Below are 25872 nucleotides of genomic sequence, written 5' to 3' on the forward strand. Positions count from 1 at the left end.
AATCTGTCAGTGCATTTAAAAAATGTGCCCACTTCACGAAAATCACGCCAAATTTATCGAAAAGGCACTTGTCTCCTCACAGTTTCTACCGAGTGTTTATTCCGCAATTCCCACATTGGTTTTCCTGATTTCCTCCTTCGTCCTCCTGTACCAGCACTTGCACCGCAACACCACCCTCCACACCAGGTGGAAAACCAGAATTGCGAGGGTAAGTAAGTGTTAAAAAGTGCCCAAAAAACTGGATTTTTTTATGCAAGGACCTGAAATTTCACTGGATTTATTTCAACGCGACGAGGCTGTGGTACATTTCCATGTCCTGCTTTAGGCGATTGATTGCCGTCGCTGAAGAATACATAGACGTATGATATTTACCTGAAAAAAACGCCAAATCAATGATTATTTCAGATAAATATGACTGAGAAAGAAAAACACTTTAATCTAATAATGACCTACGTTGCATCGACAGTCATCATCACCACATTGGCGATACTTCCAATTTTTCTGATTTACGTCAATTACTGGTCGAAGTACGACATGCCCAACTTTTTGATGTGGTAAAGTAGCAATTTTTTACGAATTGTAGCGAAAACGCAGGCGGTAATTGGCGCTTTTCAAACCTAGATCCAAGTGTTTCTTGACATAATTAGTCCAGTCAATAAGCCTTCAAAACGGGGTTCAATTCAAAATTTTGGAGGAAACACTTGAAGTTTTCATAGAAATTACTGTGAAGTACAAAGTATTTGGAAACGTCGAATCAAAGAAATAATGTGTTTTTTCAAGATAATTCAAAATAGGTATAAGGTGGGAAAATAGTATTAAGGTCGGTATTAACAAAGTTGTAAAACATTTATAGCTTTATACAAAAATGACTTTTGACATTTTTAATAATATCGAGAATAGTGTTAGGATGTTTGGAAGTACTGTAAGTATAAAATTTAACATTTTTGGAAAGCCCTCTTAATTTCAAAAAAAAATAATAGTTCTTAGGCTAGTATTTTTCTCGCAAATTGCTCATAAAAGCAAAAAGACGTAAAATAAAAAATAAATATATTAAAAAAATATTGGGAATTTGGCGATTTCATTAAAGCCAATCGATTTCCCGGATTATCTTACATAAGATAAAATCAAAACTCTTTCACTTTTCCTAATAGTTCTGCCGTTAAATTGGGAAAAAAATTCAAAATTTACCCCCAAAAATTCAAAATTTAAAAAAAAAAAACAGTTCTATTATAAAGATTTTAATCTGCTTTTTACCATGAAACAAATCGTTTTGCTCTAAGAGTTATAGTTTCGCCGTAATTCTTTCCTTCGTCGAGATTTTTGTCAATTTGCGGTACTTGGAGTATTTATGCAATAACTCCAGAACTATTAAAGATAACTCTATAAAGCTTATTATTTTTGGAAATTTCTTTTAATTTAATTATCAATCTTTTTCGCAAAAAGATTATTGTTCTCCGACTAATAGTTTTCTCGCAAATTACTCATAAATCAAAAATAGGTGAAATTAAAAAAATATAACCAAAAGATTACTGGGAATATGGCTATTTTCTTAAAGTTAATCAATTTTCCTGATCTTTGTGATAAGTTTGGTAAGCTACCGTTGTTAAATTGGGTATTGGAATATTTTAGTTATATATTTGTGTCGCAGAGTCCTTTTTTCAACAAATATATTTTTTAGCAATATTAACTTTTTTGATATTTTAAAGTTAACTATTACATTTTAATTCGTGATTAACTATGCAATATAAATGGCAACGTAATTCGAAATAGTTTAACCCCAAATTAAATTTTGATTCGCTTTTTGTAAACCAATATTTAAAAACTCAGACTATAAGACCACAAAAATTTCACTTGAATATGAGTACGAAGGTCCTTTTTTAATTTGGAACTGCCTTATTCATTGTAAAAAAGAAAAAAGTTATAAGGTGAAATTTTTGTAAAATCTAAAATTGGTTAAATTTTGTGTCAAAATAAAACTTTTTATAAATTACACATAAAAGGCTTTATCTTTTTGTTCCTATGTTCGTGTATCATTTTATAAGGAACAAATGTTTTATTATATAATTTTTTAAATAATTAACATAACACTTAATATGAAACCCAAATACAAAAAAATAAAGAAAAGACAATAATCCTACATAAACTAAAGAACAGAAGGATATAAAGCTATTTGTATAAAATTATCATTAACTTTTTTTAAATTTATTATTACTTTATTTTTTGACATTTGTATACTATCTACCAGAAAGATAAAAGAGTATACAATCAAAAGCTGCAAACAAAAATATCGGTTGTCATTTAAAAAAATTAAAAATGACGTCACAACTCAAAAAATGATATCGGAGATGTCATTATGGTGTCAATACGTAGAATTTAAAAAAACATAATCAACCTTTTGGAAGATTTTTTTTGAAAAATTACTTATAAATTAAAACAATTATACAGGGGGACCCAGCGGTGTGTAATCGGTCTATAACTTTTTTGCTATTTGAAATATTGCCATTACGTTTTTATTATCCGATAGATCGACTTAAAATCCACAAACTAAAAATATTTTTATTATGCATAAGGTGGTGAACCAAAGTTATATTTTTTTAAATGGAACATCCTATATATTTTTGCATAGTTGGATTCTACGCAAAAAAATAATGTAACTTTATATAAACTATTATGGGTCTGTCTCTTTTCGTTTCGGAATTATTCAACTTTTCGTTATAAAAAAGACCAATTTTTAAAAAATCACTGCAAAGTCGCTTATGAATATTTTCCGATAAATTTGCAACAGAAAAATTCAGAATACCTTGTAGTTTTAGTAAATCGACAATTTTTAGTTAAAGCACGCAGATAATATACACAGGTGTGCCAAAACGCAAAAAGTTAAATAACTCATTTTTTTCAAATGGAACATCCTGTATTTTATTAAATGTATCGAAAGCATTTTTGATAAGCCTTCTAACGGTATAGGGTTTGCATAGCAAATTTAAAATATTTTTCGACATTGTTCAAAAAAATGTATTTTATTACCAGAAAATTTGTTAGCCTAGAATCTGATAGTTAAATAGTAATTAATTTTTTGACATGTACTAATGTGACTAATTACACAAGTATTCTAATTATTACCTGATACATAAATGAATTTCACTCATCAAGAATTATTAGTAAAATAAATAAAAAAATTATTTTTTATTTTTTTGAACACTAAGAAATATTGTAAATTTACTATAAAAACCGCATATCAATAGAAAGCTTATGAAAAATGCAATCGACACATGTAAAGAAGTACATGGTGTTCCATTAAAAAAAATGAGTTATTTAACTTTTTGCGTTTTGGCACACCCTGTACATTATTTCCGTGTTTCAAGTAATAGTAGACTATTTTTTGAAACTACAAGGTATTCTGAATTTTTCTGTTGCAAATTTGCCAAAAAATATTCACAGGCGACTTTGCAGCGATTTTTCAAAAATTAGTCTTTATTATGGAAATTATGTTTTTTCTGTATCAGGAACGTAGAGAAAAACTTAGAAATACCAAAATTAGTATCAGGGGTAAACATATTAATCAACCCATCCTATAAATGTACCTATAAATTTGTAGTAATGAAAAACAAAGTATTTATTAAAGCAAAACTTTGTTTACAAAAATAGAGTAAAAGCTGAAGTCATTATATACAACAACAATTTATTGTTCGAAAGTTTAACTTCGTTTACCTATTAGATTGTGATTGCAGAATGGCGTTTCTTTTTCTTAGAATTAACAGAGGTTACTTATAGTTTTAGGGAAACCTTAATAAAGCTCTGCTTTCAGGAATGCAAATAGATACTATTTCATAATTTCTAGAAAAGTTTAAAGTATAGCTGTCGCATTTGATTCTTAATAGATAAGTGAGAAAAAGCCTACAGCTAATGTGTAAATTAGGCTAGTTTGAAACTAACTGGTTAGTTTATAAACTACCCAAACCGTTGGCTATTTTAATAGAAAACGCAGTTTCAACTAAAATAGGGGCTATAGTTTACAAACTAGCCAAGAATCTTGGCTAATTTATTGAAACAAAGTAGATAGACCCATAATAGTTTACATAAAGTTACATAATTTTTTGCGTAGAATGTAATCATGCAAAAATATTTAAAAAAATGTAACTTTGGTTCACCACCCTGTATACAACACCCTGTGTACAATAAAAACATTTTTGGTTTGTGGACTTTAAGTCGCTCTATCGGATAATGAAACCAGAATCGCAATATTTTAAATAATAAAAAAGTTATAGACCGATTATGCACCCCTGGGTCACCCTGTATGTATGTAGTTTAGTCTGTAATTTTATTGCATGCAATTTTTTTATGAGAATGCAATTCTTTGAACATTATGACCATTAATATTATTGTCAAGTGTGGTAAGCATTTTACGTAAGTTACTAGTGCAGTAAATAACTCATTATCGCATGACGTGAGGTCAACTCAAATGTGATTTTTGTATGCTTGCTACTTACCGGAGTGGAGTAAAATTGTGCGGGCGATAATGGTGAGGCTACTTCACCGAAAATAAAATTGGCTAGTTTAAAGGGTGATGGAGGACCCGTACATACGCCACGAGATCGGAATCTCCGGTCATTGTCTGGAACGTCCCTTGAGAATCGACACGAAAAAACTGAAAAATTATCCGTACCGGTCCAAAAGATCGACCAGCTTCGACACAAACCCGTGGCTGGCCCAAAAACCGGCAGTGATTTGTAGAAGTTGCAAATCAATGATCGAAAACAATGTTGTGAATTCCGTAGAAGAACTGCTTGATAAATAAAGTGATGCCGAATGAACGATTGTTGATTTATTTGGTTGGCGTAATTTAAGTTGGTGGAAAACTAAACGGAAGCTGTCAGCGCAAGTCGTCCCTCTTGTTTAGGTATGGAGTGACAGAGTCCACCTGTGGAGGCTATTTCGGTAGGGTGTTAAAATTTTCAAGTACAACACGTATCATAAAACTCGGATTGAAATCGGGATGAGTTTGTTTTGTTAGGATTTCCTTTGTAATTAAATACTTGACTTTGGAGATCTTCACACGGGTCTTGTTCGGTTTATTTGTTTGTGTTCGAAGTAGGGGTGGAGAGGCGTTTGACCGCAACAAGGGAGGAAAACAGTGTTTCGGTCTAATCACAGTAAAAAAAACAATTTCTACAGTTTATTGCCCAAATCCTGAAATGATTTATGGGGGACTGTAAACATCTATGCCCTTATGTTAATTTTAGAAAAACAAACAATGAGACGAAAACAAATGTGAAAATCTCCAATTTTTCTATTCCATCTTAATTTTTTTAAATTGAAAAATAAACAGCTAAACCTAAATTTAATATTATGATTTGAGCGACGGGAAACAAACGATGAATTTTCTCTAAGTCTAAAATATAATAATATTTTTTCTTTGTTTCCTCACAAGATTAGTGGACGGTGACCGAGGCTACATTTTTATTTTTTTATTGAATACATATAATTAAGTATGATTACTTCTATTGTTATTTAACCCCTTCGATGTCAATACTTAATAATTATTTACCCCTAAAAATGCCTCGATCGTGATGAAATCCTAATTAAATCATTGATGTTTCAATTGTTAAAGCACATATTTTTAAAACCATTTCTAAATCCCCCAATTAGTAAAAATTAGTGGTATTGTCTTTATTTGTCGGAAGTTTATTTCTGGACCATTACAAAGCGGATCTTGGTTGGTGGATTCTCGGGTTCCCTAAGGATGTGGGAGGAGTTTTAGTGAAATCCCGCCTTAGATTTGCTGATCTGATTTCACAGTCAATTAGTGAATTAGAGGGTATTTTAAGGAACAGTGTCTGTGACAAATTGGTAATTTGTATAACTACACAAAGGTAGGTAATTTTTTGTTTCATTTTTAATTTTAAGCTTGGTTTTAGATTTTAAAATTTTTGTCGATTTTTCTATTAAAACAATAATATTCATTCGAACATTTACCGTAATTTGTGTAAAATTGAATTGAACTTTAACTTTAAATTCTAAATAAAATATTTAGTCCCTGCGAAAAATTTCGACTTATTTTGCCAAAATCTCGGCATGCGGCGATTTCTACGTTAAAAATGTGACGGACAGGAAAAAAAGTCGTATCGTTACTTTGCTTCAAAAGAATAGTCTTAAGTACCAAAAAACTCAAGCTCATTCTATTCCTCTAAGTACTAGCTTTAAAACTTGAATAAAACGCCGATAGTGATAATTAATCAAGTTGAAGGGTCAAATAATAATGTTTACAACGGCAATATTCAATTAGAATACATTTTTTCTCTCAGTTTGCACTAGTTTATCAGTTACAAAGGAAAAAAAACGCCTATTCTAATTATCTAATTATAAATGATCGCATGGTACCTTATCTTTAGTAATATATTGCGTAGCATTTTAAATTTTAAAGATTTAAATTCAAAATTTTGAAAAATTTATTTAGATATACAATTTTTACAAACGTTTACTAGTAAATTTTCCAAGTAATTTTTCCTCAAGACTTCACGTAGCCCTTGATATTTAAACATAAAGTTCAGAATTTAAATCAAACCGAGCTTAAAGTTGTCGATTCGAGTTGATGTCTGGCTTCAAAATCGCCCATATTTTGCAAAATATGGAAATTATAATTAGTGATAGGCAAAATTCTTTATTTCAAAGCAGCAGAAGTTTTAAAAGTATTATATTTTTGCCATTTCGAGTCAAGTTCTATTCCTAAAAAATGTGTTTTGTTAAATCGCTCGGAATTGGCTGCAATAACGATATTCTGGCTTACAGAACAATTTTTTGAGTCAGAAATTACGTATATTTTCACAATAATAATTTTTTCATTCGAGTTAATTTATAGGTCAGAATTAGATTGAAATACTGTTATTTGCCTTGAGTTTACTTCTAGCAAAAACTACGGAAAAATTTAAAATACAAGGTGTGTTAAAATGATTCTCATCTAGTTAACTTTGAAATTGATTTTCATATAAAGAAATTTGTGTCGCTCTGCGATTTTACGTCATTTACCTATTTGACAGAAAAATGCTATTAACAAAGTATTATTGTTTTAAATAAATTCACAATTTCAGATTCAGTGTATTTTTAATTAGCTACAAAATACCTAATCGTCATCATTAAAAAAAATATATTTTGAGGCAATTAATTGCGAGGGTAAACCGCACCCCAAATTTTGTACACCAAATTTCGTCATGATTTCCTGTAATTTCTCCATGATTTCTTCTGATTAAATTTAAAAAAACTGACTTGTCATGTCATTTTCTAATAGTTTTTTTCTAATATATTCAGGGCTTATCTTAAAAAAAATTATAAATCTAAAAAATCTCGCCCTGTATTATAACTAAGGACAAAATAAAGTAAATAATAACTTAGAAAATAATAAGATTATGTATTTTATTATGCTCGCAGACGACCTTAAGCGACAATTTTCGTATTTTTTTCTTTTTTGAAAAAATCTCTCGAGTCGACTTCTACCAAACCAAAACTACAGAAATTTTTTACCAACTTTACTTTTACCAAATAATTTTTTTTGTGGGTAATATTTTATTAAGCCTTCTTTTTAATATCTGAATTCTAGATTATATACACTATTTTAAAACACGTTTCCCATAGCAACGTGTTTTCACTATTTTAAAACAGCTTCCCATAGCAACACGTGTTTTAATTTAAAATGTTCAAACAAAAAAAAGTTTGAATAACACTCATGTGAAAACGCTTATAGTTCCCGGGTCTATGCAACTCGCATACGCTCGTTGCATAACGAGAGCCCTCGAACTTTAAGCTTGTGTTTTCGCTCTCGTATTATTAACAACTATAAAAAGTAAAGCTTTAGAATCGCTTTATTTAAGAAGTGTCAATAAATGAATTGCAAGCAAATTGTCGTTAGTCTTACAAAGTGACATATCTCAAAAAAATATGTACCTACGGATTTGAGACCATGCCTAAAAATTATTTTATACTAATGGTATATTTCCATCTCACAGACTGGCGTAAACTGAATTTTCATTAGTCTTTCCAGTAATTTTAAAATCAATTCCAACATGACTTTCCGTTAAAATAACTTGAAATTTTAATACTAATTTTAGTGGGGATAACTAAAATAAAACAAATGAGATACTATGCCGACGAATATCAGATTAATTGATCACGTGACAAAATTAAACCCAATCCGATGCTCGGATTCAATCTTGGATTAAATTTTAACCGTGGATTAGCATCATTGAATAATTGTCATGAGGTATTTGTTTTTTTTTCACTTAAGACTGTTTCTCGATGAGCAATGCCGCGCCGCCGCCGCTCGCCCGACCTGGAGGACTCTGACGACGACGACGACTCGCGCCACCCCCAGCGCAACGCCGCCAACGCCCGCGAGCGCGCCCGAATGCGCGTTCTCAGCAAGGCCTTCTGCCGGCTGAAGACCACCCTCCCGTGGGTGCCCGCCGACACCAAGCTCTCCAAGCTGGACACCCTCCGCTTGGCCACCAGCTACATCGCCCACCTCCGCGCCGTCCTCATGGACCAGCCCGTCTCCCCCGACCACGTCCACAAACATCCACTCACACTCGTAAGCAAATACAAAAATATCAATCGCTTTAACCCTAAATATGAAATGTTTAATTATAATTCTATTTTTTTTTTAATTATAAATATGCCCACTGCCACCATCACCAATTTACATTTTAATATTGTGGTCCTCTCTGTTCCCGAACCGTTCCAGTGCCGTATTAGAAACTTATCTACAAATTTAAGAATACCACCATTTAAAACGGTTTTAGAAATGACATTTTCTTAACTGGGTACCTTTTTATGAAGGTAATGCAAGCGAGGACATTTTTAATTTTAATTTTAATTTCTATGTACACTACATATACAGGATGCTCAAAAACTGGCGCACCAACTCAGTGGTACGTTGTTGAGAAGTATGTGTAGATTACGGGAAAAATCTTGAAAAAATTCCTAAAGTCGTATTTTAAAAAATCTGTAGGTATAAACTTATTTTGTTAACTTTTTCAGTTTTTATTATTCTTTAATATTTTTATGTTTCACACCAAGTAATCGTTCCCTAACAAAATGATGAACAATTATTTTTAAATTTACTATCAGACTTTAGAAGTTTTTTAAATTAAAAAAAAATAAAATTCATCAAAAAAATCACAATTTGTAGATGTGCCAACACTGGGCATTATTTCCTAGGAAACCATTTAAAAAATAATTTATTTCTATTGTTGATCAAATTCTGTTGAGATCACGACTGTTAGACAATGTTGCCACAATTCATTTGTTGAAAATTCGTTATTTATCGATAATTTTAAAACTAAGAATTTTTTTACTATTTTTACCTTTATATGTAAGCAATTCTCTACCACACACCATTGAGTTGGTGCGCCGGTTTTTGAGCACCCGGTACATACGTAATTGGAACGGATTTATAATTCTGAATTTAATTGTGATAATAATTTACAGCAAATGTTATAATACTTATAATTCATTGCAAAACACTAAAAACCATTAAAAAATTAACTATTTGCAATTTTCGTTGTAGTTTCAATCAATAAAGTTTGCTGCTTCTGACGATTTTCTATTTCCCATTGTATCGTACGGAAGCATCAATTTTCACACGATTTTTTGCTTAAAAACGAGTAAACTCTCATCAAACAAACAGAAAAAGTTTTAAAAAGAGTTTATTCCGAACGATGCTTTGCTTAGAAATGAGTATAAATTTTCTTGAAAACGCCATATTCTGATTTAAAAGAAAGATTTATGTCAAAGTTTGGATGAAAACGGCATAATTTAGACGATTCTTTACTTAGAAACAAGTAAAGTTTCATAAAACAGACTGAAGAACGAATTATGTTATAAGTTTTGAGGAAAATGGCTTATTTTGCACCATTCTTTGCTTCGAAACTGGAAAACTGACGCCAGCGGTTCATTCTGGCTTAAAATGACAAATTATGCCTCGGTTTAGAAGAAAATGCTTCATTTTAGACAACTTTTTGCTTAGAAACGAGAAAATTTCTTGCTAACATTATCTAAAATGTGTTATTCTTTATCATTAATATTATATTTAGTGAACAAACGGAAAGCCTTATTGTAGTTCAAAATTGTTTTGCTTAGAAACAAGAAAACTTTCTTAAAACAAACTGAAAACACCATTTTCAGACTTAAAAGAAAAAATTGTGTTAATGTTTCAATGAAAACGTCATATTTTAGACGATTCTTTGCTTAGAAACGAGTAAACTTTAATAAAACACTCTGAAAACGCATTAGCTAGCTCAAAAGAACAAATTATGTTATGGTTTGAATGAAAATAGCTTATTTCTAAAGATTCCTTGCTTCGAAAGGAAAACTTTAATAAAACACACTGAAAACACCTTATTCTGACTTGAAAGAACAAATTATCTTATAGTTTAAACGAAAACGGCTTATCTTGGACGGTTCTTTGCTTAGAAATGAGTAACTTTCATAAAACACAAAAAAGTGTTATTCATTCTCAAAAGAAACAATTATGTTAAAGTTTGGATGAAAACGGCTTGTTTCGGACGTTTTCTTATACAAATTTTTACACAAATCGTTGATTTTACTTATTATTTTCCAAACAAAATGAGGTTATATTGGGGGTCCTTTTGTACATAAGTTAACCGTTATTAAACCTGACCTGACCTGACCTGACCTGATATACCAGATCCGTGCCACCATCATAGATTTACATTTTTTTATCGTGACTCACTCTGTTCATGAACCGTATGAAACGTCCAGTTTTTTAATAATTTTATTTTACATTAAAACATTTCATTTCATTTTTTCTCACAATTCATTTTATAAATTCAAATCTAATTGTCTCAGTTACCTCAAATTTTGCAAGTAAGCTTAGAATAGATATGTTACTGCTTATACTTGATAAAATAATGTTTTGCTCTTCAATTATTTTTTTATGATTAGGACGTTTAGATAGATTTCTTTTCTAATGTTTGCATAATATGCTCGATAATATTATGTAAATAAATGTATTATGTAAATAAAGTCGCATCAGTGGGTAAAAAATGAAAAAATGTACAGAGAACCACAAAATTCATATTCGAGCAAGTCGCTACATTTTATTACCATATCAATATTTGTAACGTCATTTTTAAAAACAATGATGTAAATCAAACTAATTTTAAACAAATAAAAGCTTTATGTTTCTATTCTTGTCTATTATACAAGAGGTGATTGTTATTTATTTATTTATTATTTATGTTTAGTTTTAAAATTACATGTTTTCATGCTAATTATTTAAAATAATACGGTCTTAAAAAAATTATTTTTTATACGTAATTTTATTTTTTTATTACAAGGAAAGGTAAGGGAGTATACTATCAAAAACAGGAACAGTCATGTAATAAATGTTGTTATGGTGTCATAATATGGCGTCCACAAAAATAATATCACCTGTTGGGGAATTTTTTTAATGATCCCTAATAAAGATGAGTTATGATCGAAGCATAAAAATGGTGTCACAATTTTTTAAGCAACTTGATTACGTAATTTTTTCTCTTATTAACAACCGTCTTAATTGTTGCTGTCTTGTTTCCAATGAAGTCGAATTTAATTTTCTGTCAAACTTGCCAGTTTGTTAGATGTTTTCCATCATAAGATACAAATTGATAATTTTTGTTGAACATAGGTATCTGTTTGATGTTGCTGCCATTTCCGCTAATTACATTTATAAGAAAACATGATCTAAAGTGCCAAAAACCTTTGAAGAGCTACAACAACTCTTGAAAATTTTTTGCTTTAGAAAATTTTAACTCAGTTGGATGGTTTTTGATTTTTTTTTGGAAATTTGAATCACCTTTTGTATCACATTTTCTCCTATATCCTTGACGTATTGTTTCAAACGTGTATTTTCTATGTTAACGAGGATAAGAATTTTTTAAAACTTTTAGGGTATGTACAGATTAATCCAGAAATACTGTGTCTGTTCGCAATATTAAATTTAAATTTTAAAGGATTCGAATAGGTTAACAATAATTCAACAATTCAACGAAGGGTAGCCAATTACTGACAAAAATACTTTAATATCTATTGCCAAGAAATATAATTTTTCTGGTTCAGTTTATAATAAGTAAAAAAAATGGAGTTGCTCGTTATGTTTTCTTTTAGTTTCGGAAATCCTCCATATGGGAACCGAAAATACACCAAATATATTTTGTGCAATCTTAATTTGAATCAATGAATAAAAAGAAAAATTATAGTAACTGCAATTAATTCTAATTTAAATTAACTGCTCCACACAACTGAGGAAATCTTAATTATAATTTTCAAATATAAGCTGAAATGTAGTGTTTTATGGATGTCGCGAAACTCATGGTGCAAGAAATTTGGTCAAAATCTGGAAATTTTGCCGAAAAATGAGATTAGTTACACTTGTAAAAATCTTGAATTTTGAGCATTGTTTGAATCGCGTCTTGTAAGCAAATAAAAATCGCTCGCATTTTAATAATAGCTTTTGCTTATGTTGGAGCCTTTAAGCACTTGCTTGAATAAACATCTCGGATGTCACTGTTGATAATTAGAGCATGCCGCCAAATGTTCTCAGCTGGCGCAAACAATTAAAGCTAAAAGTGGCGATTTCTCATTTTTCAGACCTGGCCGTACAGTTTTCAGCGAAGTGAGACGAATGGAGATGGGGGTGGCGAGAGGGAGACGCAAGTGTGGAACGATCTCTCGATTCAGCCTGTCGTCAGGGATAAGGATGTATCCTATTACTACTAATTTATTGGTGAAGACTATGATGGATAGGGCGAGAGATTAGGAATTTTAAATTATTGCAAAGCCATTTTATAAATTTATTAGGTACTAGCGGTTGTGGCAGGGTGAATTTGATACTTTTGTGTGAGTTCGGGGAAGTGAGGACTGGTAAATTAAACTAGATTAGGGATATTTATTTATTGTCACAGAAAAATTACACCCAAATCGTAAATAAATTCGACTAATATGCATCATTTCTCGTTCTTATTTAGTTATCCATTTTTAACGCCCCATTTAATGTTATCAAAAATCAATAAAAACTGAATAAAAAATAATACTTTCTAATATTTCATGTTGTTAGAAAAAAAACTGCTGTGAAGAGTGAGATATTATATTTGCCCGACACTAGTTATATACACGCCTGACTACGTTCGAATGGTATCTCCCCTAATTTTTTGGTAATTTGTCACTTGCAAATAAAAATGATAATTAAAAAAAGGAATTTTTGACCAAAAAATCAAATTCTAAATTTTATACTAAACCACGCGTATTCACTTCAGATAAATGTTTACGAAATTAGCGAAGAAAAATACCAATCAGATTTTGAATTAAACGCACTTTTACATTTTAACTTTAAAAATTATTTTTATTCAATTTTGACATTATAAAGTGACATTATTGATTCCATAGTAACACGCATAAGTAGTGATTTATTCACTAGTGAATTAAAACGGTTTTAATTCACTAGTGATTAAAAATTATTCCACTATTGATTTAAATAACTTTAATGAATACCAACAAATACTTTTATTTAAAATAAATGTTACAATTACTGAGGCTACTGAAATGTACACCATATCTATCATTGATAGGCAAATTTATATTTTGATTTGACACTGATGTTGATGACGCGGAAGTACGTGCTTCCGAATTTGAGGTGGATTCCTTCTGAATGATTGTTGAAGAATGGTTAATGATTTTCCTTGAAATTTCAATTTTATTATTAAGGGAATTTTCTATATATCCTTCCACAACGCTATTTGAACGCCATCCTCCGTGTCTTTTTCCCACTGCTAAATCGGCTCCAGAGTCTGCCAGTAAAGTTGCACTTGAACGTCTAAAGCTATATCCGGTATATTCTTCTGGATTTGGAAGACAAAGAAATCGTGCAATTTTTTCGGGAAATTTTGAAATAGTATTTATCCCAACTGGTTGCACTGTGCATTTCTGTTTACGGTAATTGATAAACAAGTGTTTGTGTAAAATACTCTCGGGTCGTAGTTTTCTGTACTTGCGAAAGATTTTGCTGGCACCACTTTATTTATAGCTTCTGAAGCTTCTTGAATGACCAATTCAGGCAGGAAAACCTGGTTTTCCTCTTTAAAATCGCTGATTCTAGCCATTTTTTCCATACGCGTTACAATTCTCGCACTTTTGCAAATAAATAAACAACTCGTTGTTATGCAAATTTGATTCGCATGTGATATGATTTGTATAGACCGAACGGTTAATTTTAACATTTTCTTGGATTTTTTGGTAAATTTTGGTCAAAATTGAATAAAAAAATATATCCGACACGTGAATTAAACCTATTAATTTGCTCGAAGAATTAATAAATATTAAATTTTCTTCTCGCAAATAAACAATGGTTTAATTCACTTATTCACTTATTGTATAATATTTATTATTTATGAGTTGCTACTTGTGGCGTCGTAAATTTAGGTGACAATGTGAACTGTTATTGGGGTAAGATTGTAAAAGATTTCGTTGAGATATTTCAATGCAGGCATCAGTTTTATTGCAAGACTGTAAATAAGGGGCTTCAAAAAGGTCGGCTACTGGTAACTGATCCCTTTGTTGGCAAATTATACCATCTTCTAATAAATCTCGCGTCTGGTTTGAGTCTAAATAAAAAAGACCGATTATTTCACCAACCAAGTAAAAATTTATAATTCTCATACCAGCGTTCGATGGGCTAGCAGGGATATATTTGGTCTAAAAACTTTGTATAGTGGCGGTCAACTCGATTTGCGTGTGCGTCATCAATTTTATTTTTTCATTACCAACACAAAGCTATAAAAAATTATCAAAAACAATGCAAATTTAAACAGCTAAGGGCTATCTAAGGGTGGTATCCTTGAATATTAATTTACATGTGCACTTCGACAACACCGTCAAGTGTCACGAATTTGTCAAACTGACATTGACAGTAAATTATAGACGTCGTCGCATGGTTGTCGAAACTGTTATCGGTGTTAATCGCAAGTATTTTCTGTTCGTTTATTGTGTTTTGTGATTTGTGTTTCGTTAGGTTTTTGATTCTGCGTTTATTAGTTCTTGTTTTGTGAATCTGTATTTTTTGTATAGTGGCGGTCAGCTCGATTTGCGTGTGCGTCATCAATTTCATTTTTTCATTACCAACACAAAGCTGTAAAAAAATTATCAAAAACAATGCAAATTTAAACAACTAAGGGGTATCTAAGGGTGGTATCCTTGAACATTAATTTACATTTGTACTTCGACAACACCGTCAAGTGTCACGAATTTGTCAACCTGACATTGACAGTAAATTGTAGACGTCGTCGCATGGTTGTCGAAAGTGTTATCGGTGTTAATCGCAAGTATTTTCCGTTCGTTTATTGTGTTTTGTGATTTGCGTTTCGTTAGGTTTTTGATTCTGCGTTTGTTAGTTCTTATTTTGTGAATCTGTATTTTTTCTGACAACTCATAATTTCAACACTTCGTAACCTCAAAAAATATTTGATAGTTTGTCACCGCTATGCCCCTGCTATGTAAACGTAGTGACAGAAATGTCAGATGACGCACACGCAAACGGAGCTGAGCGCTACCATGGTTAAATTAACAGTTAGTGCCCAAAAACTCACAAAACTGCTACGACTTTATTCATTAACAAAAAAATTTAACAAAAATCGAGAATGGTCCTTATCAATGTACAGGCTGGTGTGTAAAATTTCAGGATTTTTTTTCATTAGAAGTCGCGATTTTCTTGGGTGCGCGATAAGGTTGCCGCACCCAGTATATTAGTGAAATACAGGCTGGTCTAGATCAGTTCCCATCTTCTGTAGCTCAGTTGTTATTAAAGTCGGAGTTTTGATATTCTGTAGATGTTATTTATACTCTAGGACACATTTTAGGAAATTATTTTTGATTATAATAATAATAATAATCATAATAATGAATTTTTTTGAATAGCATGCTATTTTTTCGTGCTCATTATGAAACCTTTTTAGCTTCTTACATGTCCCTAAAGTTTTTTTCAAATCGGTTCAGGAATTATTTAAAAAGAATAAAAACTAAAAAAATCCCTTTTACACTTTTAGTCACTCTGTATAGTCAAAATTATTTTCCTAGAGTATAAATACCATCTACAAAATATCAAAACTCCAACTGTAATAATAACAGCTGGACCACTCTGTATTACAATAAATGAGACAACACAAAATTTTTGATTACTTCGCATAATTGTACAGTTTCTTAAAATTGGCGAATCCCGAGTTCAGGGCATTGTAGAGAATCACTTCAGTAGTCTAAATATACAGCGTGCTCAAAAACTGACGCACCCAGTCAATGGTGTGTTGTAGAGAACTGGTTACATATAAAGGTAAAAATAGTAAAAAAATTCTTTGTATTAAAGTTATTGATAAATAACGGATTTTAGATAAATGATATGTGGCAACGTTGTCTAACAGTCATGATCGCAATAGAATTTGATCAACAATAAAAATAAATTATTTTTGAAACGGTTTCCTAGGAAATAATTCCCAATGTTGTCACATCTACACATTGTGATTTTTTAGATGAATTTTAATTTTTTAAATTAAAGAAACTGCTAAAGTCTGATAGAAAATTTAAAAATATTTATTCATCGTTTTGTTAGGGAACGATTACCTAGTGTGAAGCATAAAAATATTAAAAAATAATGAAAACTAAAAAAGTTAACACAATAAGTTTGTAGCTTCAGATTTTTTAAAATATGACTTTAGGAACTTTTTCGATATTTTTCCCGTAATCTGCACTTGTTTCTCAATAACGTACCACTGAGTTGGTGCGCCAGTTTTTGAGCACCCTGTAAAAAAAAAGATTCAGGACTAAGAATTAAAATGGGATATAGAAAAATCCGCATATTACACTTGGACGATGGACAATAGGTCATTTAATAAAACTCGTATAATAATATACTGTTTTAAAATTTATTTCTATACTAATGTATACAATAAAACTTTTCACTTTTTGGTTTTCTTCTCCGGCGGCTCCTCCAACGGCGCCTTCCCCTTGGCCACAACCTCCGGTTGCGTCTTGGCATAGGCCGGTGTAATCCAATACGGATTTTCCGCCGCTTCCTTTGCATACTTCAAAATCGCCTCTCTCGGATCCTGATCATCATCCACTCTCTTACTCAAGCCCAAATTCCGAATAACGTAACTACTCAACGTGCCCCCACTGGACGCCACGCGCCCCCCTTGCCCCGACGTGATCGGCAAGTCGGGTCGTCGCGACTTAACCGGATCCAACCGATCCTTCTCCATCTGCTTCCGACTCGTCTTCCGCCTCTCTTGCCTGAACAGCGGCAACGCGTGCGGGGTTATAACCTGCTGCGTGCTCACAACCTCCGAATGCTGCGCCTTGCGGTGCACCTTAACCGCGCACAGCGTGGCCCCCCGGAGACTCTTCTTCTGGTCGTAGAAGCACTTAATTATGCCATTGCCCGTCCCCACGAAAATCTGATTCAGCTTCGGGTGCCACAAAAGCTTGATCGTGTGCGAATTCGTAATCAGAATTTTGTGAATTAGGCTGAAATCAGTCGCGTCATAGAAAAAAATATGCCCGGAGCTTTCGCCCTTCCGGAGCGACACTCCGGTGGCTAAGATTGCGTCATTGGGGCTGAAAATCGCGTCGGTTGTGTCGTAACGCGTGAACAAATCGCCAATCTCGAAGAGTGATTTTTTCAAATTCCGGACGTCCCACAACTTCATTGTTTCGTCGCAACTCCGTGTCAATAAATTATTACCAACGTTCGAAAACCGGATACTTGTCACTTCGCCCGGAAGATGCGCTTTGCGCAATTGACTTGCCGGTGCGACGGAACTTTTCCTAAAGTCCCATAACTGGAGAGACCCATCTGCGCACCCACAGGCTATGACTTTACCATCGCGTCCGTATGTCACAGCCGTGGGTGAGACCTTTAGGCCGTTCTGGGCGCGACATTTAATTATGCTTTTGTGGTTTTTGCCCCCTTCGTAAAAATCCCAGGTCCGGACTGTGCCATCTGCGCTCGTTGTGAGGAACTCCTCCTTAATGAGGGGGTTCCAGCAACCGGCGAGGAGCCCCGCCGTGTGACCCTTGGTCTGGGCCTGATCTGTTATGTACATGTCGCCCTTGACGGTCTCCAATTGCTCGAAGCCGTCCCTGTCCAGGACTTTGGCCTGGCTTGCCCCCGAAATAACCAGGAGTAAATCACCGGTTCCTGAATAGTTCAAATACCTGATGGGTAAAAATTAAACGCTATGTTTGTTTCATTAAAACTTAAGTACAATGTTTTCAAAAATGGTTGTTCATCAAGTCACCTATGAAATTTGAAAGTAAAGTGCCGCTTAATTTAAATTGTGAATGCCGTCAAAACCATGGCAAAAGGCTTCGAATCTAAAAACGAAAGAATATACAACAAGAAAAATCATGGAAATATAAAAACAAATTAAGACAAACTCTACACTTGAAACAACTATGCCGAGAAATTCAAAAAAGTGAGTAAAAAGTTAATTCAAATATTTAACAGAGATGAAACTACAATAGTCATTTGGAGAAAGCGGCTTGATGAACAATCATTTTTGAACACATTGTATAAATCGTAAATGCTAGGTAAAATAATAAACGCTATGTGAAAATGATAATTCATAGGTGAAAAAGGTAAATTCTAAGTAAAAAAAACAAGTGCTAAGTAGAAGTTATGTGAAAACAGTAAGTATTACTGAAGATAATATATATTTAAGAAAGAAAAAATGTAAGAATGCAAATCCCTACATTTAATAAAGAGGGAAAATACTTTTTACTTCCCCCAAATAAATACGCCACTGGATTTGTCAAATCGTTTTCTTTAGAGATTTTTATCAGATCTGCACGTCAAAAAATGTTTTTAGTCTATGTTTAGCATACCAAATACAGAGTATTTCATGTAGTTTTACGAGGCATGTGCCTGTAAAATGCAATGAGCAATACATATTCCGAAACAAACTCTATAACAAAGTTTGGTTAGTCTTCTCTAGTTTGTTCACCCCTTCAATTTTTTAGTTTGTTCCATCTTTTGATAAAACACATGGAAATTGTTTCTGAAAACAGCAATTTATACATGTTACTGAAACAGTGATTAGTTTAACAACTACTGTCATGAGTTTGCAAAAATTTAATAATTAAATGTATATTTTTTGTATCTAGTGTTTTGTGACTTTTATATGTTAAGGTCGGGTGCGTAGAACTTGTAAAGTTGTTTGAAACACCATGTAAGGTATAGCGTTTTATACGTGTAAGCAGTATTATTATTTTTTCTTAGCAAATCTTATTTAAACATACAGTAAAACCTCTCAACAACGGACACCGATAGAGAGTGTTTAATTGTCCGTTGTAGAAAGGTGTCCACTAATAGAAAGTGAGCAATTTTAATATAAAATCAATGTAAAAAAAATGTATTTTTTTAAACGAACAAAGTGGCGTAACTGTGACATAGGAATGTGACAAAGTGACCATCCACAGAAGGTATAGGTATATTGGATCTACCAAACCTTCAATGTGACACCACAAAATTATAAAAACGTTATTTATAGGAATTATATGGTTACGAAAGCACCACGAAACATAATCAAATTTAAAACAGCATCAAAAATATAAAAAAAAATATTTTACTCGTACGCAGAATTTTTGAATAACTTAACTATGCATGTTAAATAGGAAATATGTTTTGTATATGGTAGCGCTCACCTCCGTTTGCGTGTGCGTCATCTGACATTTCTGTCACTACGTTTACATAGCAGGGGCATAGCGGTGACAAACTATCAAATATTTTTTGAGGTTACGAAGTGTTTAAATTATGAGTTGTTACAAAAAATACAGATTCACAAAACAAGAACTAACAAACGCAGAATCAAAAACCTAACGAAACGCAAATCACAAAACACAATAAACGAACGGAAAATACTTGCGATTAACACCGATAACACTTTCGACAACCATGCGACGACGTCTATAATTTACTGTCAATGTCAGTTTGACAAATTCGTGACACTTGACGGTGTTGTCGAAGTGCACATGTAAATTAATGTTCAAGGATACCACCCTTAGATACCCCTTAGTTGTTTAAATTTGCATTGTTTTTGATAATTTTTTTACAGCTTTGTGTTGGTAATGAAAAAATGAAATTGATGACGCACACGCAAATCGAGCTGACCGCCACTATAGCTAATTTTTTGACTATGTCGATATTTGTAAGATTCGTGACGGTAAACATTTTGTTATTAAACTTTTTATTATTATAACTAAATATCTATTCAAATTAAAATTAAAAACATTCAAAAATAAAATAAACAGACTTTTTATTAAAAAAATCTTCAAGATTTGTTTGGTCGTTTTTAAGGGCCGTGTTTTCTAGATTTTTCTCAGATGAGTAACATGACAAAATTTCAGCTATTTTTTTGAACAGCTTCAAATTATTCAGGCGGCATAAGTTTACTGTGGTTTTTCTAAAAAAATTTGCATACACTCATCGACATTTAATTCTGGATTTTCTGGATATATTATATATATCATGCATTTACACATAGTCCATGAAACAAATATTTGTTCTTTGCACCACCACTCCTCCTTCGGTCTGTCCGTTGTAAGAGGTAAAATTATGATATTATGATAATTAGAACATTTTTTTAACCGCGTCCACTATAACTACAGAGTGTCCGTTGTAGAGAGATTTTTTTACATTATTTTACAATGCTTTTATGTTCCTATAAAAATGTCCATTGTAAAGAAGTGTCAATGAAGGAAGGTTTCATTGTATATTAACACTTTGGCCTACTGCAGCGGTGTGGTTTAAAACTGTCTAAAGCTTGGTTTAAACTAAACCATCCCTTGGGCTGAACATCAAAAAAGCAATTTTTTTAAATACACAATTTGAAAACGGATAAATAAAAACTAGCGTTATTTTTTATTTAAATAATGATTAAATTAGTTGGATTGCTTCAAAAAACATTTTTAATAAAATAAAATTCAATACACCCTCTGTATAGTAACAGTAAAACATTTCTCGTTGTTCATGTCGCTTAAAAATTGAGAGTACTTTGGTAGTAACGTAATTATTGCAACAACAATTTTGTGCAATATTGCCAAAAATATAGATGAAGGCGGAAGAGAACCTAGATTGGTTGATGGCAAGGGTGAGGCTGAGATAAAAAATGAGCAAATTTCTACAGAGGCACATAACAATGAAGTTATATATGTAATAGCTTATTTAATGTTGTAACTTTAAAACTGGCGTGGACTTTTGGGCGTCTTCAACCACCAGATAATTTTGTAGCGGATTGTTTTAAATTTATTAGCTTACACTCGTAGTGCTCGTACTTTATCCAATTTTCAACTTCACTTATTGAAAATGTTGGGATGTAGCGGACAACACTTTTCGTCCTCGAAATCGAAAGTTCTTTAATTTTTTTATTGAAATCACGACTTTCTGTTAGTACATTATTATATCTAAACAAGAAAGTTTATACATCTAGCTCTTTTTCTGGGTTCATTCCAGCAGCAAACTTCTTTTTTAATAACATTGATTCAAAGTTAGAAAGCTCGTTAAAGAAAGTCATAAGCCCAACCAATGCGGTTCTTAAAAATTGCATATTAACACTCGAAATGCTAAGACCTATTTTTATAGGTCTTAGCATTTGATTATTTTACCTAGCAAATTTTATTTTAATACCAAACATTTCTTAGATTATTTTACCTGGCATTTCCAATATTTTACTTAAAAAAGTGACTATTATTTACCATTTTATTAGTATCCATACCTGATTGGGTGATTTTCGGCCGGTTGTAGCGTCCGGAAACTTCGCATACTGGCATCCATTCCGGCAAAGTCCCAAAAACTGACATCGTAGTCAACGGAGCCCGATGCCAGACGGGCCCCACTCGGGTCCACGCTAACGGCAGTCACCGCTTTAGTGCCGTGTGTCATCACCACCTCGCTGGTGCACGGAATGAACAATTTCTTCGGTTCCTCCTCCTCTTCACTATCGCTTGACTGGGATTTGGTCGCGGTTTCGGACTGGGGCCCCCCTGAGTTCAAATCGGGCGGGATTGGGGGCCCGATCAAGTCGTCGTCGTCCTCCGACTCTTCGGAAGCTTGCTCAGAAAGCTCAGGGTTTTTGGTGATTTCCCGAGCCGTGGCTTTGACCTGCTCCATCATTTCCTGAACGTCGAAGTTTTTGGCCTTTTTGCCAAACGAACTGATGCCCATAACCTCCTGCATTTTCTCGCGTTCTTTGCTGTCGTCTTCGAGGAGCTCCATCGCTTTGGGGGGCCCGAACGTGCCGATGCTGCCGCTGGCTTCGATTTTTTCCGCATTTTCGCCGAAGTTCGTGCTGATTTTGCCGAAACTGATCTTCCCCTTGTTCATTGTCGCAGTTTAACACATATTTTCGGCATAAAAATTCGATTTTGTTTGAGGTTATGTTTTGGCACAGCTGTCAAAACAAAAACTAATGACCGGGCCTTTACGCAACCAAATATTTTCTACCAAAAAATTAACAAACAACAAACCCTTTAACACAAAATAGATTGCACTTGTACTAGTTTACCATTTCCTATCAATGGTAAAATAAAATGGTTAACTTGTTTGCATAAGTTTTGAGAAGTAACACGCAAGTTTCGTGCATAATAATCCGCACTTACCGATATGCATTTCGGGCAATGTCACATTTGACACTTACTTTTTAGGTTATGTTTTTGTACACATTTCAGCTTTAAACTTGTTTTTTTCGCCAAACGAGCCAAAACATGTCGATAAACCTCGATATAAGACTGAAACGTGCCGATAAGGTCTACCGCGAAGACGTAAAAAGCCCCAATTAATCATGCCTGTCATAAAATTAGCCCTTTCAGGAGAACATCACGGGGGTCATAGCAATAAGCAGCACCTCAGACCTGAAGCACGACGGCATAACGCTCACAGTCGAGGGCTGTGTCAACCTACAACTCAGCTCAAAGAACGTGGGCATTATTGACGCCTTCTACAATTCAGTCAAGGTACTTTAACTTAGACTAAACCAATCGCCTAAAGCTGTCTTCCAGCCCATACAACTGATCGGAGTCACGTGCGAGGTGAGTGGTTCGGGGCGTCTTCCCGCGGGAGCGACGGAAATCCCGTTTGAAGTCCCTCTAAAGCCGAAACCTAACCGCGTTTTGTACGAAACCTACCATGGGGTTTATATCAATATCAGTTATGCAATACGCTGCGATGTTAGACGTTCGTTTTTATCGAAAGATTTGCAAAAAAGCCAACAATTTCTAGTGCAATATTGGCCGGCGCGGAACCCAGGGCCCCCGCCACATATCAAAGACAACAGGAAGCCGGTGCAGTTCAAGTTGAGCCCCACGACTTTAGCATCAGGGGGCGCAGGTAACTGTCACATTTGTCCAATAGCTTTGCTTATTTGGGTTACAGGCGCCCCCGATTTTTTACTGAAAGGGCAACTCAATTCAATTTGCTGCAGTATAAGCAGGCCTCTGACTGGGCATTTGGTGCTAGATAGGTGTGCAGCCCCTGTCAGGTCAATTGAGTTGCAGTTGGTCAGAGTGGAGACTTGTGGCTGTGCAGAGGGGTATGCCAGGGAGGCCACGGAGATTCAAAATATACAAATCGGAGATGGGGACATTCCTACAAATGTTGACATTCCCATCTACATGGTGTTCCCAAGACTGTTCACGTGCCCAACTTTGATAACCCCCAATTTTAAAATTGGTAAAAATTGCTTTTTTTCTAATTTACTGCATAAATGCTATAAAAAAACTGTACAGGACGCTATTCAAGCTACAGTTTATTTCTTCACTCGTCGCTACGTGGCTCGTAATGTAAACTTAAGCTTGAATGGATGTCTCCTACATTTTAAGAGTGTCCGGAAGTGAACGAGCAATTCAGTGTTCAGCACTTATTATTCTTTTCCAAAGCAACAAGTTATACACACACCCTGCGTTCACGAGTTGGGTTAGCAAGAGTCAAAATCATAAATTAGATCAGTTGGCTAACATTTTAATCCCTTGAATTTGTGAAAGTTGCCACAGAAAAAATAAAGAAAATAATTTAACAAAGATAATTTTGAATATAAATCAAAGTCAATAAACATTAACGTGAGATCTATTGCTTTTGAGTTTAGTTGCAAAAAAATATGCCAAATGTATTTATTTGGTGACTAATAAAATAAAATTCCATCACCTTAATAATTTTTTTGTTTACAAATTATCGTAGAAAATTTACTTTACGTAATTTTTTTTATGGAAATACTAATAAATACTAGGAATGGTGTTAAAACGGTTACATTTTTTGAAAAAGTGACCTAAAAATCAAGAAGTTGGCCTGATGGTAGATAAAAAGAAACCATTTTTAACAGCCACTCCAGATCGGATTTTTGGTAAATGGATCTGCAATAGTAGAAATGAAATGCCTAACGATATCAAGAAAAAATAATACCGTAGAAAAAGCCGTATGTTCTAAAAAAATTAAATAAAATATCGCGTTCAAAAAATCACAAAAATTTAAATTTTGTGGGCAAAATGTAATCCCAATTTTTCAACGAAATTTCTAGACGCAAAAACAAACAAAAGTGGCCGTGACCAAAATTTTGACTTAGTGAAGACGGTCTATAAAAACACAGCTATAAAAACGCCAACGCCGCATTTTCTCCCAAAATTAGCTGTCATAAATTATTCTTGCACTTCAAAATTTGTTAAATTAGTTGAAAATTAATACTTGTAATAAATAATTAAGTACAAAAAACCCAAACTTTACGCGTTATTTATCAAAATAACGCGACTTTGACATCGAAACAAAATAAAAAAAATCTCAACTCAGCGGCCTATAAAATAGTCTTTTGTAATATCCTGCAAAAACCCAGGTGGATTATTTTACAAATAACTGAGTAAAGTTGCTTTCAGTATAAACATTTATGCATTTTCTTCCTTGTTTAAAGCGGTTTACTTTTTCAAAATGCGGCAACGCATCGCCCTGTAGAATTAAAAAAAACCCTTAAATTGATGTATCATTATTGAGATTTTGTGATGTATTAAGAGAGAATACTTACTTTCAATATGCAAACGTCTCGAATCATTGTTCGCGGACAACCTTACTAACTGTTTCAAATTTTATATTCCAGAATTCGAAATAAATTTAGTCATCGTGTTCCACGACGACCATTTGGTCACAAACAACTTCCCCCTGATTCTAGTGAGAGAATAAGATATAAAAATTATTTTATTCAATTAATGCTTACATAAGGATAGTGTACAAAAGTAAATATACATAATAGAATTAAGACTCAGCGACCGCCAGCGCCAAATTCGAAACGATAGGATCGAGCTGTTTTTCAATCGCCAAAATATGCCCTGTATTACAAGTATCACTAGCAATAAATGTTACAATAAGTGGAAGTTTGTTCATTTGTATAACTTGATACTGAGAGTAGACACAGATCAAAGTGTTTGTTTTTCCTAAACCTAGTTTACTTCCTTGGTCCACAGCAAGTCCAAACGTTGAAATGAAGTTGGGCCTCATTGCGTGCTCGGGGGCCTTATCCGAATTAACTTTGAGCAAGTGGACACCGTCACGGTCGGTGATGACGACGCCGTACAGGCCGGACACCTTCGACAGGAGCTCCTGAAGGTTGTTTTTCACTTCTTCGACCATTCTTTCGGCGATTTTTTAATTTATTTTTAATAAAACATAAACAGCTGATTTTGACAGTTGACACAAACGTCAAACCAATAATCATGAAAAATGTAGATTGCCCAACAATTAATTAATTATTTAGATTTGGTCGGCTCACAATATCGAACTGCTACGTATTGATCGGTTTAATAAGTGAT

The 25872-nt window shown here is 33.3% G+C and overlaps 5 protein-coding genes across 9 annotated transcripts; 3 read left to right on the forward strand and 2 right to left on the reverse strand.

Annotated features, from left to right (window-relative positions):
• Positions 1 to 22: 22 nt before the first annotated feature.
• On the forward strand, positions 23 to 4811 carry LOC103314861 (uncharacterized). Of its 2 annotated transcripts, none has more exons than XM_008201975.3 (4): positions 23 to 208; positions 258 to 359; positions 406 to 554; positions 4554 to 4811. In XM_008201975.3, exons 1-4 carry the CDS (start codon positions 23 to 25, stop codon positions 4729 to 4731), a joined length of 615 nt encoding a protein of 204 aa, XP_008200197.1. In that variant the 3' UTR covers positions 4732 to 4811. The 2 variants fall into 2 exon arrangements, with proteins under 2 accessions (XP_008200197.1, XP_008200196.1); XM_008201974.3 differs by having other exon boundaries at positions 4561 to 4811.
• Positions 4812 to 5722: 911 nt separating this feature from the next.
• Positions 5723 to 12998, forward strand: LOC656986 (transcription factor 21). The gene is made up of 3 exons (XM_963479.4): positions 5723 to 5870; positions 8276 to 8578; positions 12640 to 12998. Exons 2-3 carry the CDS (start codon positions 8294 to 8296, stop codon positions 12766 to 12768), a joined length of 414 nt encoding a protein of 137 aa, XP_968572.1. The 5' UTR covers positions 5723 to 5870; positions 8276 to 8293; the 3' UTR covers positions 12769 to 12998.
• Positions 12999 to 16941: 3943 nt separating this feature from the next.
• On the reverse strand, positions 16942 to 22743 carry LOC656900 (uncharacterized protein). Of its 2 annotated transcripts, XM_064357377.1 has the most exons (3): positions 22687 to 22743; positions 21804 to 22478; positions 16942 to 18246 (listed from the first exon to the last, which is right to left on the reverse strand). In XM_064357377.1, exons 2-3 carry the CDS (start codon positions 22409 to 22411, stop codon positions 16989 to 16991), a joined length of 1866 nt encoding a protein of 621 aa, XP_064213447.1. In that variant the 5' UTR covers positions 22412 to 22478; positions 22687 to 22743; the 3' UTR covers positions 16942 to 16988. The 2 variants fall into 2 exon arrangements, with proteins under 2 accessions (XP_064213447.1, XP_015840458.1); XM_015984972.2 differs by lacking the exon at positions 22687 to 22743 and having other exon boundaries at positions 21804 to 22529.
• On the forward strand, positions 22709 to 25437 carry LOC656808 (uncharacterized protein). Of its 3 annotated transcripts, none has more exons than XM_008201973.3 (5): positions 22709 to 22848; positions 22897 to 23040; positions 23086 to 23413; positions 23459 to 23755; positions 25164 to 25437. In XM_008201973.3, exons 1-5 carry the CDS (start codon positions 22792 to 22794, stop codon positions 25244 to 25246), a joined length of 909 nt encoding a protein of 302 aa, XP_008200195.1. In that variant the 5' UTR covers positions 22709 to 22791; the 3' UTR covers positions 25247 to 25437. The 3 variants fall into 3 exon arrangements, with proteins under 3 accessions (XP_008200195.1, XP_064213486.1, XP_064213483.1); XM_064357416.1 differs by lacking the exon at positions 25164 to 25437 and adding an exon at positions 23812 to 24090; XM_064357413.1 differs by having other exon boundaries at positions 23086 to 23755.
• Lamtor3 (Late endosomal/lysosomal adaptor, MAPK and MTOR activator 3) lies at positions 25244 to 25840 on the reverse strand. Its single transcript, XM_963232.4, has one exon. It carries the CDS (start codon positions 25691 to 25693, stop codon positions 25319 to 25321), a length of 375 nt encoding a protein of 124 aa, XP_968325.1. The 5' UTR covers positions 25694 to 25840; the 3' UTR covers positions 25244 to 25318.
• Between the last annotated feature and the right edge of the window lie 32 nt (positions 25841 to 25872).

The sequence above is a fragment of the Tribolium castaneum genome, chromosome 1, assembly GCF_031307605.1.
Source record: "Tribolium castaneum strain GA2 chromosome 1, icTriCast1.1, whole genome shotgun sequence".
Classification (NCBI taxonomy): domain Eukaryota; kingdom Metazoa; phylum Arthropoda; class Insecta; order Coleoptera; family Tenebrionidae; genus Tribolium; species Tribolium castaneum.